General features: G+C 48.3%; 1 protein-coding gene across 9 annotated transcripts in view; it reads left to right on the top strand.

Annotated features, from left to right (window-relative positions):
• The first annotated feature begins 426 nt into the window (after window positions 1-426).
• Window positions 427-13,222, top strand: part of ank3a (ankyrin 3a) — a 52,257-nt gene continuing 39,461 nt past the window's right edge. For 8 of the 9 annotated variants that reach the window (XM_076158755.1, XM_076158751.1, XM_076158749.1 and 5 more), the window contains exons 1-16: window positions 427-874; window positions 1,052-1,153; window positions 1,326-1,424; window positions 2,801-2,899; window positions 3,642-3,740; window positions 4,882-5,067; window positions 7,861-7,959; window positions 8,186-8,284; window positions 8,484-8,582; window positions 9,024-9,221; window positions 9,318-9,416; window positions 9,530-9,628; window positions 9,717-9,815; window positions 9,920-10,117; window positions 11,135-11,233; window positions 12,854-12,952. In XM_076158755.1, the coding sequence (XP_076014870.1) occupies window positions 851-874; window positions 1,052-1,153; window positions 1,326-1,424; window positions 2,801-2,899; window positions 3,642-3,740; window positions 4,882-5,067; window positions 7,861-7,959; window positions 8,186-8,284; window positions 8,484-8,582; window positions 9,024-9,221; window positions 9,318-9,416; window positions 9,530-9,628; window positions 9,717-9,815; window positions 9,920-10,117; window positions 11,135-11,233; window positions 12,854-12,952 (1,797 nt within the window). In that variant the 5' untranslated portion in view covers window positions 427-850. The remainder of the gene's footprint in view (window positions 875-1,051; window positions 1,154-1,325; window positions 1,425-2,800; window positions 2,900-3,641; window positions 3,741-4,881; window positions 5,068-7,860; window positions 7,960-8,185; window positions 8,285-8,483; window positions 8,583-9,023; window positions 9,222-9,317; window positions 9,417-9,529; window positions 9,629-9,716; window positions 9,816-9,919; window positions 10,118-11,134; window positions 11,234-12,853; window positions 12,953-13,222) is intronic. The other variant, XM_076158754.1, reaches the window with a different exon arrangement.

The raw sequence follows: 13,222 nt of genomic DNA, 5'->3' as shown, positions 1-13,222 counted from the left end.
TGGATGCAGGGCTAAATTTAGCGTGTTGTGCCTTTGATAATTCAGGGGATGCTGCTTTTTGAGCCCATGAGGCAGCAAATCACAGCTCCGACTCTCAGCAGCAGCGCCCATGCTGAGTTTCACAAAATGTTCTTTCCTTGCGGTGGAAGAAGAAGAAGAAGCAAACATGCAGAGTTTGCTGCGTGTCATTTTAATGTCAAACCCCGCCGCAGACAAAGATACACCGCCACCTCCTCCCAGTCTTCCTCTCCCTCTGTCTTACCTTCTCTACTCCCATCCTTCTTCCGATCTCACCCCCCCCCCCCCCTCCCTTTCTCTTTTCCACACACACACCCACCCACACACACACTCATATACGCATGCACACCACATTTGTTATAGGGGTGAAAACATGCTTGCTTCATCATTTTATTTTGGTGTGCAAAGCCCTATTTCTGTTGTGAAAGAAAGGACAGCGAGGCAGAATGGAGGATGCTGTGCTGCTTGTGCACGCCGCCAGCAGCGACTTGTTCTGGCTTTACTGGTGACTAGAGGGGCAGAGAGGAGGTCTCTATCCACGCTCGCAGGACCACCCACTCGCTGAACTTCCTACCTTTGGGAGTCCGAGACATTTTGTTTGAACAAAGCTGGAATAACAGTTTGCTCCGGGGATGACGGAGGATGAGGTGAAGGGTTGGGATGAGGAGCCGTGTTTCTCATGGATCTACTTTTCTACATGTTTGTGTTTCAGTGTTGTTGTCTCACTTTGAGCCACCCGGAGGAATTTATTATTGTTGATTTGAAGGAGACAATGGAGCGATGTGTGGATATTTGTGGGTTTTTTCTCTTTTACTCTGCTGTGTGAGACATTATGACTGAGCTCCAGTATTACCTGGTACGTTTACACACTTCTGTACTTAGTTCTTACATACCTGAGTGTAACATGAATCCGTCTTTGTTTTGCCTAACTTGATAAGCTTATGGCCTGTGTGTGACCTGACTTACCCTCTCTCTCTCTCTCTCCCTCTCTCTCTCTCTCCCCCTCTCTCCCTCTCTCTCGCTCTCTCTCCAGTCTGATAGCAATGCCAGTTACTTGCGAGCAGCCCGGGCAGGAAACATTGAAAAGGTTCTCGACTACATCAAGTCAGGAGTTGAGATCAACATTTGCAATCAGGTGAGTCTTCCCAAATCGTTTCAGATGATAAACAGTATGAGACAATTTCATTTTGAACACAGACACAACCCTAACCCCCCTGTATGTGTATATACTGAACATGCTGTATATATTTAAATGTCCCTTGCTGTGTAACATTGTGATCTGAGGCTGTTTATAATCTGTCTCCCAGAATGGACTGAACGCTCTTCATCTAGCCTCTAAAGAGGGGCACGTAGAGGTTGTTGCTGAGCTGCTGAAGCTTGGCGCCGCTGTGGATGCAGCCACTAAGGTAAGACCCCCAAAAACATGGCTGCACTGTAGATCCAGGTACATACACACATAACATGATGGCTGAGGTTAGGAGGGATTGATTGCAACTCATTTCAGCAATGGAAAACAAATTAGAATGATTGAATGGGTCTAAATCCTCTCTAATGTTGTGTAGGGCAGTGTGATGTGATACGTTGTGTTACTATACGGGGCGATGCAACAAGATGTGATAGCAATAGAATATGATTTGTTGTGATTTGATACAATCTGCATACAATACTATACAATATGTTAAAGCAGAGTACACAACTGCAGTGCAGATACAACGCAACGATGAGATGAGATACGACCCCTAATCAAATAGGATCAAATATGTTCCAGTATGATACGAGACTAAGAAACCCAATACCATCCAAGGCCACGCAACTGGATACTACGCTTTCATTCAGGCAAGAACCAGAGACTACAGGAGAAGAACCTCCGCCTCTGTCGGCTTCCTGCCTCCGATGCTTTTAAAGTGGCCGAGAGGAAGAGCGATTGAAAACAGTGAGCATTGAGATTCCAGCCTGGAAGTCTTCAGTCTGTAGCTCACACACTGAGTCTTGTGCTTCAGCCTCTCTGCCAGACGCTCACATAAACACACCAGCGCTAAGAAATGCTCAAGACCCAGGATGTTGTAGGAGGAGGAGGAGGAGGTGGAAAGCATCTGCTGTATATTAATGCTTATAGTTTTCAGGGGGAACTGCGCCATTGTGCTCAGGCTACCTACAGTGGATGGAGAGACAGTTTGATTGTTTCTCTGTGGCTCATTGGGCCTCATTCAGTCAGACAGGCACTTTAAATGTGACTCACTTATTACAGCAGGTTGGTAGACGGCTGCTGCTGTTTTGGATTCTAACTCCCAGAAGCCTTCACTTTCATCATTTACCAAACAGTGTGTCTTCAGACGTGATGACCTGCTCCTGTCAGGTGCAGGACGCAGCACATGTGACTTTACAGAGCAGCTATAGAGCAACAGCACCGCTCACACATAACAGAGGTGTCACATGACCGGCGAGGGTCAACTTCTCCGTTGCACAAAGAGCCGCACACATTCACAAAGCCTGGGGTTTTATTTATGGCCGACGCGCGGCAGGAACTAATTCATCTGCGTGAGCCAACGGAAGTGACACATTGTTGGCAGAGCAGGTGGAGCGGAGAGAGAAGGCAGAGATGAAGCCTCAGAGCCACCGGGGCACCGCACACAATGTCTGGAGTGCAGGGATTCACTGATATGGATACATATGCAGACTAGAATACACACACACACACACGCGCGCGCTCACACAGGGTCGTTACAGTGAGACAGGTGGGAGAGAGCTTAACACACATGCCTGTGGTTGTTCTGTTACGCAGAAAGGAAACACTGCTCTGCACATAGCATCTCTGGCTGGTCAGACGGAAGTGGTGAAGGAGCTGGTGACCAACGGAGCCAACGTCAACGCACAGTCTCAGGTGGGACACACACACCCAACACACACACACACACACACACATACACACACACGTCAAGCTCACTTTTTATGCTTTTTTGTGTGCGGTAAAATGAAAGATGCATGAAAATAAAAAGTTTATCAATCAACTAGTCAATAAGTTTTTAAGTATAAGTGACTTTTGGCTGACAAACACACACACACACACACACACACACACACACACACACACACACACACAATGTGAATAAGCTGATGAGGTATAGAAGCTCCACATACAGGTACTGAAACTTAGAAGACTGAAGTAATCAGTCAGAAAGATACTCTCACACACATGCTTGCTCTCTCTCTCTCTCTCTCTCTCTCTCTCTCTCTCTCTCTCTCTCTCACTCACACACAGACCCACATGCACACACCCTCACTCACCCTCACACACGTAGTGGCAACATGCCAACTAGGCCTCTGCCTGGAAACTGCAGCCTTTGCATTTTCCCTCTATCTGATAAAGGTGAGAGGAAACCTCTCGGCTGATGTGATTTATATTCTATAAAACAAATGGAATCTAAGCATTTTGCTGATGGAGCACAAACAAACAAACACAGAGAGGCTTTAGATCACTGAGCTTCATTTACATTATGGGCCGTCCTTGAGCTCTTTCTTCTGATGTTTGTAGTATACGTGGGGATTTATAGCACATGTCTAGTGTGTGATGATATATATGTGTGTGTGTGTGTGTGTGTGTGTGTGTGTGTGTGTGTGTGCAGAATGGCTTCACTCCTCTGTACATGGCAGCCCAGGAGAATCATCTGGAGGTCGTACGGTTCCTCCTGGAGAACAGCGCCAGTCAGAGTATGGCCACGGAGGTACTGTATGCTCGTGTGTGTGTGTGTGTGTGTGTGTGTGTGTGTGTGTGTGTGTGCGTGTGCGTGTGTGTGTGTGTGTGTGCCAGTCGTTTGTAGTACTTCCACCATGTTGCAGCCTCTCCATGGCTGTCATGTGTTCATGCATTGTCTCTTCCTCAGTCTTGTGTGGTCTTTACATCATGTTGAACTAACCGCCTCCATCTTCCTCTCCTCTGTCTCTCCCCCTCCTCCTTTCTCATCCTCCCCCTCTTACTCTTCATCTCTCTGTGTATGTCTATCTGTCCGTCTGTCTCTTTGGGTGTCCCCTCTTTTTTTGTCACTGTCTCACATTCTCACTCTGTGTCCCTCTCCCCTCCTTCCTCCTCTGGTCGCTCTCCCCTCCTCTCCTCCTCCTCCTCCTCCTCCCTCCTCGTCTCTTCCGTGAGGGACTAGCGACAGGCAGAGCTTCATTGATTGGTAGTGTATGGCGGTGGAAGCAGAGTGACCTTGAGTGGGTCACTGATGAGGTCTGCGCCGCTCGTTGCTGCTGCTGCTGCTGCTGTTGCCGCCGTTACGGCTCTGATTTACGTTGCTCAGCCTGTGGAACACATACACACAGTTACCGCTCGTATACACACACGCACACACACACAGACATGCACATACACATACATTCTGAGATAAAAAGCTGGTGGTGTTGATGAAATACAGTAAAGCCGGTGTAAAACTGTGCAAAGGGCAAACAGGATGTCCTTCAGGATGAACATACATGCAGAATGTTTGCACACACACACGCAGCTGGTAGGGATACGGACACACAACAACACAATATATCAGTCTAACCTGTGTACATGCGGTAGGAAGCTGGAGAGGAGAAAGATACAGAAGCACACAGTTAGACAGGTTTGACATCTGGTGACCTCAGTGTTTTAAGGTTCCATCTCTTTTCAGTTCCAGGATGTTAGAGTTTTTCCACTTCCTCCCCGCCGAACTGTCACAACGTTTACATTCATGAAGATGTTAAAAGGTTTATGTGTGACAGAAGCTTCTAATACTGAGGTCACCATCAGTGTGACACATGCGGATTAGCTTCTGAGTTGTTTTCATCCATGCCGGCATGCCGCTTCTAATCCCAAACCTTTGACCTCTGCTGGCCCCGCAGGACGGCTTCACCCCCCTGGCAGTGGCTCTCCAGCAGGGCCATGACCAGGTGGTCTCCCTGCTGCTGGAGAACGATACAAAGGGCAAGGTGCGTCTGCCTGCCCTGCACATCGCCGCCCGCAAGGACGACACCAAGGCCGCGGCCCTGCTACTGCAGAACGACCACAACGCCGACGTGGAGTCCAAGGTGAGGGAGCGTCGGGACCTCGGGACCTCGGGACTCTGGTTCTTTCCCCATGTTGATACTTTTGTTTAGTTATTGATTTTTAGCCGATAGGGGAAAGATAAGGAGCATAAGTACATTTTGATTCACTTTACTGTACCTGTAAGATTTCAGAGTGAAAGGATATAAGAGTAATTTACTGTAAGAAATTCCTTATTCTATTGATTCCTCAGTGATTTTACAAATTTTCATGATTTTCAGGTCATTTTTATCTGAAACTGATGTTTTTCAGACCTGAACATCATGAATATGTGTAAAGAATCTCTTTAAATAACACCCTGAGCCTGTTGTTGCGTTGTTGTGGTGCTCAGCTCCTCTTCGTCCCCTCTCCTCTCCTCTCCTCTCCTCTCCTCTCCTCTCCTCTCTGCTCCTCCGCTCCCTGTCAGTGGAGGCGTCTCTCTTCTGTTGTTTGCTCACTAACCGCCCACTCTCTCCTCTCTTGGCTGACTCTTAGATGATGGTGAATAGATCGACAGAGGTACACCTCTACTCTGTGCACTACTTAGTTCCTCCATCGCAGCTCATGAAAAAAGTCTGAAACAAACAATCAGTCACTGTCCTCCTCCCCGAGTTGATGCAGACGTCTTGCTATGTCCCTTCCCTCCATTTTAACTCAACCTCGTCTTCCTTCTCTCCATTGCTTCATTCATGTAGTGGATATCTCTTGTCATACAGGAACTTGGAGTAATGCCGCATGTTTTACTAATCTGGATGTAGACTAAGTTCTTCCTGAGGCTGGAGGCTTGGGTATCAAGGGTATCAAGGGTTTCCTTGATTCTAACGGTTTCATGCTGCCAAAAGCCTGAACTGATTCTTTGGTAGACTCTTGTTGACAGTGTCTTGTTGACAGTGTGTCGTCCTAACGTGTCCCCACACCCTCCATGAAACCAAGAGACATGATGCACTTTCCTGCTAATCAGTGTTAGCATGAATAGTGGCTATCATCTAATGAGCAGTAGTGCTTTGTAAAGATATAAAAAAACCCGCATGGTAACCAACCCCCATTAGGCCGAAGAGTAACCCAGCCTTCTAGCAACAGACAACTGGTCTAATTATTCTCCCCTTTATTCATTGCTCGTATGTCTAATTCTCAATCCTTGCACATTAAAGTGAGACTGCGGCATTTTGACCACATTTAATGATTTTCAGGGAAATGACATCAGAACTAGGTCACTGGCGTCTTTTGGGAACATTTTTGGTGATATTAGGCCTCACTTATCTGATTGGACTCTTATGGGACCCTGTGCTTCTGCTTCTACAGGACAAAGAGGACAATGAAACCCAAACAGATCTTGTGGTTGTGTTATGCTACACACAACAACAGTAATCTTATAAAAGCAGTTTTGTTTGGGTGCTGATTTGTCCTTTGAATGCCTCCATGCACTTTATCTCCACAACATTCTGTCAGCTGCTTCACATTATTATGGGATAGCAATCTATGAAGAACACGAGTGTAAAGGGTAAAATGTCAGAGGAAGCAGCTTTTAGAGGCTTTACCTTTTAGTGACTGGGTCGTCTTCTGTCCATAGACCTGATAGGTTGATGCCAAATATCACAAAAAATGCTCCATCTTACAAAAAACGACGTCAGAGACCCAGTTTGTGTTTGATTTCCCTGTAAATCATTCCATGTTGCTCATTCACTGGAGTCTCACTTTAAGCATTTTGCATGGGATCAAAGCAACGAGCTCCGTTGATGCTGCTTCTATGAGAAAGGTTGGCCACTGCTGTCACACCAAAGCCATGTGGCCACCGTGTGTGTGTGTGTGTGTGTGTGTGTGTGTGTGTGAGTGTGTGTGTGTGCCTGGTTTGGTTGGCTCTGTTTGGGGCTTTGGCACGCTGGCCAGCTAGCCTGGTATGATTCTGGCTCAGCACTCACTGCATGGCGCTAAACTAAAGATTGAACTGCATTCCGACGGAAGAAAGCAACGCTGATTTGTGGAGAAATAAACTGTCAACAATGAACCACAATCACCTTCAGCTGTTGTCACTTTTAGAGAGACCGGTTTGATGCTTCATTTGAACTCTGTTAAGTTAAAACTATCCATAAAGGTCTTAGTTTGTTTGGACACACGTGTGAGCCGTCCACCAGTGGATTATTGCTTATTAAACATAAGAGTCCTGTGTTTCAGAGCTTCATAATAGATTCACTGGCCTATTAGTTGGATTGGACTCAACCCATATCCAACGCCCTTCTGTTGCTTTGACAGCTGTCGCTCGCTAAACCGGGGGGTTTCACCGGGAAATGACTTTCATCTGAGACGCTAACAAATTCATTTAAAGTTCATTTGCGGGCCAACTTGTGTCCGGTAAATGAGACCAGATCGACTTACAGTAATTACATCGCTCTAATATCTATGAAGTGGAGTTAGTCGTTACGCTTTACTTTCTCCAGTGTGTGACAGTGTGATGAGTTATCCTTCAGTATCATCAAAGCTCATAGAAGCCCCATATTCTGTGATATGGAAGTTTAAATGTTGGATCCTTCAGCTGTGAGAACACCGCTGAGCTGTGTTTCATGTTTTGGTACCGAGACTTTCTCTGCCATTATGAGAAACGTCACGTGTGTAAGTGTAAGTGTACAGTAGAGTGCATCTGTGTGATGGAGTGTGTGTGTGTGTGTGTGTGTGGAGTATAGGCCTGTGTGTGTATTAGAGTGATACAGACACAATGGCCTATACTGATATGACCGTAAGGTTTCATCGTCTCTAATATGGTGAGCTTGTGTGTGTGTGTGTCTGTGTGTGTGTGTTTCCAGAGTGGTTTCACGCCTCTCCACATCGCGTCTCACTATGGCAACATCAACGTGGCCACACTCCTGCTGAACAGAGGGGCTGCTGTGGACTTCATGGCCAGGGTGAGTTTGCACTGCCCTCTGCTGTACGGGAGGAGAATTACACACACACACACACACACACACACACACAACACTGGAGGCAGAGAATGAAGAGATACATCATACACAGTAAAGACTCAAGAGCACTACCACCACTACGACTCTACTCATATTAACTTGTTATTGATAATTTGAGCATTATTGCATGAATAACTCCTTACATGCCGGCTTCTTCTTTTCCGTACAGAATGACATCACTCCGCTCCATGTGGCTTCAAAAAGAGGCAACAGCAACATGGTCAAGCTGCTGCTGGACAGAGGGTCCAAAATTGATGCAAAGACCAAGGTGAGCCAGAGAGGGGATTGATGCTCAGGGTGCCAAGTGGGAGGAGAGATGGAGAGATGGAGAGATGGAGTGCTGGAGTGATGGAGAGATGGAGAGATGGAGTGCTGGAGTGATGGAGTGATGGAGTGATGGAGTGCTGCGTCAGCTGTATGTAACATTATCTAAAGCCTGTGTTGACTGATCTGTTTGTCTTCTCCAGGACGGGCTGACTCCTCTCCACTGTGGGGCCAGGAGCGGACATGAGCAGGTGGTGGAGATCCTTCTGGACCGAGGAGCTCCCATCCTGTCCAAGACCAAGGTAGCTACTGGGACCATCAATACAGGACTGCTGCTTGATGTAGGCTAGGAAAGGAAAGCTCACTGTGTTCAATAGTAGAATATCTCAGATTAGGTCACAGCTCATATGAAACATCTACTATCCAATCAGAGAGCAGGTGTGTTGTTGTTGTTATGTTGTCTCCATGACGCCTGTGCATCCTCTCCGGAGCAGCCTGTCACAGTGTGACAGCGTGGGACCCTCAGTGTAACACTATAGACATTGTTGTAATGACCTCGTTATAACAATGCTCCTCTAACCATCAGCAACTTCTGTGCAGCGCTTGGCCACGCCCTAACACTTCTGTGTCTGTGTGTTCATCTGTCTATGTGTCCGTCTGCGTGTGTGTTTGTCTCTCTCCTTGTCTCGCTCTCTGTCTGTCTGTCTCTCTCTCTCCTTCTTTCACTCTCTCCCCCACTATAGAACGGCCTGTCGCCCCTCCACATGGCGACTCAGGGGGACCACATAAACTGTGTCCAGCAGCTCCTCCTGCACGACGTGCCGGTGGACGATGTCACCAACGACTACCTGACGGCGCTGCACGTCGCCGCCCACTGTGGCCACTACAAGGTGGCCAAGCTCATCGTGGACAAGAAGGCCAACCCCAACGCCAAGGCCCTGGTAGGGACAGAGGAGGATGAGGGACGGTGGAAAGATAAGACACAAACTTTAACTTAAGTATCTGTGACCATCCTCGTGTGTGTTTCTTGCGTGCAGAATGGTTTCACTCCTCTTCACATCGCCTGCAAGAAGAACCGAGTCAAAGTGATGGAGCTTCTGCTGAAACATGGAGCCTCCATCCAGGCGGTCACTGAGGTGCCTGGAGCTTTCTGACAGGATTCCACTTAACTGTAGTAGATCTCACCTTAATCACCAGACTCAGGAGTTCTTCCAGAGCCAATTAACCTTTTCTGTGTGTTTCTCTGCAGTCCGGTCTGACCCCCATCCATGTGGCGGCGTTCATGGGCCACGAGAACATCGTCAACGCACTGACACATTACGGAGCGTCGCCAAACACAACCAACGTGGTGAGAGGAGAAACGTGCCTGCACTCTTTTACTCTTTATGCCTCATATTGGATTTGTTGTGTTTACATGGCTGTGTGATGTCCTGCAGAGAGGTGAGACAGCTCTCCACATGGCAGCCAGGGCAGGACAGGCAGACGTAGTGCGATACCTGCTGAAGAACGGAGCCAAGGTGGAAACCAAGTCCAAGGTCAGAACGCTGAGCCTCGTTATGGAAACCTCTGAGTCTGAAGAGAAACAACTGACGGCTGAGATCTCCCTTAAAACAAACTGAACCCCCTCTCTCCTCCTCAGGACGACCAGACGGCGTTGCACATCTCCAGTCGGCTGGGGAAGGTCGACATCGTCCAGCAGTTGCTCCAGTGCGGCGCCTCGGCCAACGCCGCCACAACCTCAGGCTACACCCCCCTTCACCTGGCCGCACGTGAGGGACACCAGGACGTGGCGGCCATGCTGCTGGAGAACGGAGCCTCGCTGTCCTCCTCCACTAAGGTCAGGGGGGAAACTGACACGCATCAGGGCCAGAGCATGTCATGTCTGTCATCTTAGCTCCATGTATGTCCACTAGAGGGCGCTGGTGACCTCTGTAGGCTCTGTCTCTCTCCCTGCTGGCTCAGTCGGCACCGGTCAGCACAGGAGCGTCTCACTTTGTCTCCACTGCAGATGATCGTCATGGATAATTGCTCAGAATGAGGTCAAGGAGATCCGTAGAGTAAAACCCACGGAATTGGTTTGTGTGTGAGTGTGTGGTGTGTGTGTGTGTCCGTGCATGCATGCGTGTGTGTGTGTGTTATGTTGCCGGGGGCGATGTCCTTGACGGTGACCTCTGTCAGTGGAACAGATTAATGAAGGGTAAACCCCATGGTGCCTCCTCTCTCTCTCTCACACACTCACACTCACACACACACAACACACACACACTCACACTCCTCCAGCATCTTTGGGGACCTCACCTGAGTCAGCTGGAAATGATGTCACAGCGATGAGGGGAGCAGAGGGGATTGTGGGAGGCGAGGGGGCGATGAACCGACCTAGTTGTGCTCTTTTATGAAACAAATTCATATTGATGTGTTTACATCTGCAAACAGAACGAAGAGGAGTTTTAAAAACGGCCTCATCTCGCTCGTTCAACCTTTATCTGTATAAACTATATCATCACTGACTGTAACCAATGAGGTGAAGCGTTTCAGAGTTTGGAATGAGACTCTGTAGTCCCACACTCCTCTGGAAATCATGACCTAATGTCTAATAATACCTTAGCATACACACAGGGAGGATGAAGATGATTACAGAGCCACTCAGAGAGGAGGAACACATGAGCACATATGGGCCCTCATCACATCTCCATCGTTAATGCATGAGGAACACACATACTGCTCATTAAGAGTCAAACATGTATACAAGTAAGAGTCCCAGTCCGTTCAAAAACCTCTATTTCGTGTGTGTGTGTGTGTGTGTGTGTGTGTGTGTGTGTGTGTGTGTGTGTGTGTGTTCTGTTGTGCTCTACAGAAAGGGTTCAGTCCCCTGCATGTGGCAGCAAAGTACGGCAAGATGGAGGTGGCCAGTCTCCTCCTGCAGAAGCGAGCGGCTCCAGACGCTGCTGGGAAGGTGAGAGGTCGTTCCACCGCACATCTCGCACCGCTGAGAGTCAGAAAGTAACCGCACCGCGTGTTCCTGTACGATCCCCCCGAGCAACAACAGCGTCAGGGTCAGAGCCATAAGTAGCAGATAGAATCCCTCCAGGGTCGCATTAGGGGGAAGTAGAAGACGACTTTATCAAAGCAAACAGGGAACACGGAGGATAGAGACGATGCTGGGATCATTCATCACGCTGCAGCTCCGTCTGTCTCCTGGCCTTATCCAACCTGTCTCACTGAGAGGAAACAGAACCCTCCTGGAGTTCCATTTTCCAATCTGCGGCTGGCGGCAGAGTGGAGGAGGAGGAGGGACAGCAGATTTTTGGACCATGCAGCCAACAGATGCACGTCCTGTTGCAAAGCTCCGCTGGTCCAGCTTGCTTTTGTTACACGGATGGACGACCAGCGCTCATTCCACCGTGCACCCTTTAATAAATACACTTAAATAGAGTTTATACACTCGCACACACACACACACAGAGCAGGCGTTTTGGCAGTGGTTGTGGTGTAGAGTGTGGCTCAGTGTGCGTTTGTGCCTCTGCCACCATCTGAGAGCGTTTAACATAATGGCAGTCAGGTATGATAATGAAGCTTCCTCGCTGCTCGCCGCTGTCACGCTGGAATCTGTCCCATTAGGAGACCAAACAAGGGAGGAGTCCACCAGGAAAACACACACACACTGATTTAGTTCAGGATAATAAGTTTACAAAGCTTACAAAGTTGTGCAGAAATCTTTGCTGCTGTTTTCATCAAACTGAGTCGAAGATGTGAAGCAATGCAGCAACTCGTTAGATAATCAGATCAGTTTATCTTTAATAACACATTTTATTAATAATATTAGAGTAGCTGGAACATTGTGGGCTTTGATTATCTTCTTCTTCTTTCCCTTTCTCTGAATAATGAAGTTTCAAGGGAACATCTCACACTGAATTTCATTTATGGCTCAGATTGGACACCTCTGCTCTGGATTCATGCGTCCATCCACTTCACACTCTCCCTCGCTGCAGCATTGCTGTGCACACTGAGTGAAAAGCCCCCCCCACCGCCCCTTAGGTACTGTCCCTTTAAGGCCTCCGTCCCTGGCAGCGCCCATGGACCCTGAACGCCTCACAGGCCTCCCAGAAGACAGAAGAACAAACCTGTGAGAGCTTAAAGTTTAGAGCCTGAACTCACAACTGTGCGGCCATATTGATACAAACCCTTCACTCTGACACCTCACACACACACACACACACACACACACACACACTCAGTATGTAAGATATGTCCCCTTCCATCCATAGAGAGAGAATAACACACACACACACTTGTGCTGCTGCCTCTGCTGGCTCTGCCTAATCTCTCCTCATCTTCACCTTCGTCTCCTTCATCTTCTTACATTCTGCTGACGTGGCGCTCTGGTTTTACTTATCGGTGCATTTGTGTGTGTGTCTGCGTATTCATGTGTGTGTGTGTTTGCGTGCGTGTGTTCAGTGATCTCGGGTCTTCTAACCTGGTGTTGTGTTGCATGCCTTTCGGGTGAATGTGTCTGTGTGTGTGTGTGTGTGTGTGTGTGTGTGTGTGTGTGTGTGTGTGTGTGTGGGTGTTTTAGAGTGGGCTAACGCCTCTGCATGTGGCCGCTCACTACGATAATCAGAGAGTGGCTCTGCTGCTGCTGGATCAGGGAGCTTCCCCACATGCTGCCGCCAAGGTACACACACACAAACACACACACACACACACAAACACACACTCAGTAGAACACACCTGGACCTGCACACAGCTTCAGCCCGGATCATTAGCATCTCTCATCTGTATGTGTGTGTTTCTAACGTTTCCTCCATCCTGCCTCCATCCCGTCTTGTCTGTTGTGTGACATTGTTGTGCGTCAGTGTGGTCAGCAAAGTCTTTGAAATCCCTCTGCTGGCCAGAATCCTCCCCTCCTCCTGCTGCCTGTCAGCACGTCGGGGCTCGCCGGTGG

Source organism: Genypterus blacodes, unplaced genomic scaffold, assembly GCF_046128005.1.
Source record: "Genypterus blacodes isolate CSIRO-AG114 ecotype Tasmania unplaced genomic scaffold, CSIRO-AGI_Gbla_v1 ptg000086l_1, whole genome shotgun sequence".
NCBI lineage: Eukaryota > Metazoa > Chordata > Actinopteri > Ophidiiformes > Ophidiidae > Genypterus > Genypterus blacodes.
Note: the sequence above shows the minus strand (reverse complement) of the source record. Positions and strands in the feature narration are given on the sequence as shown.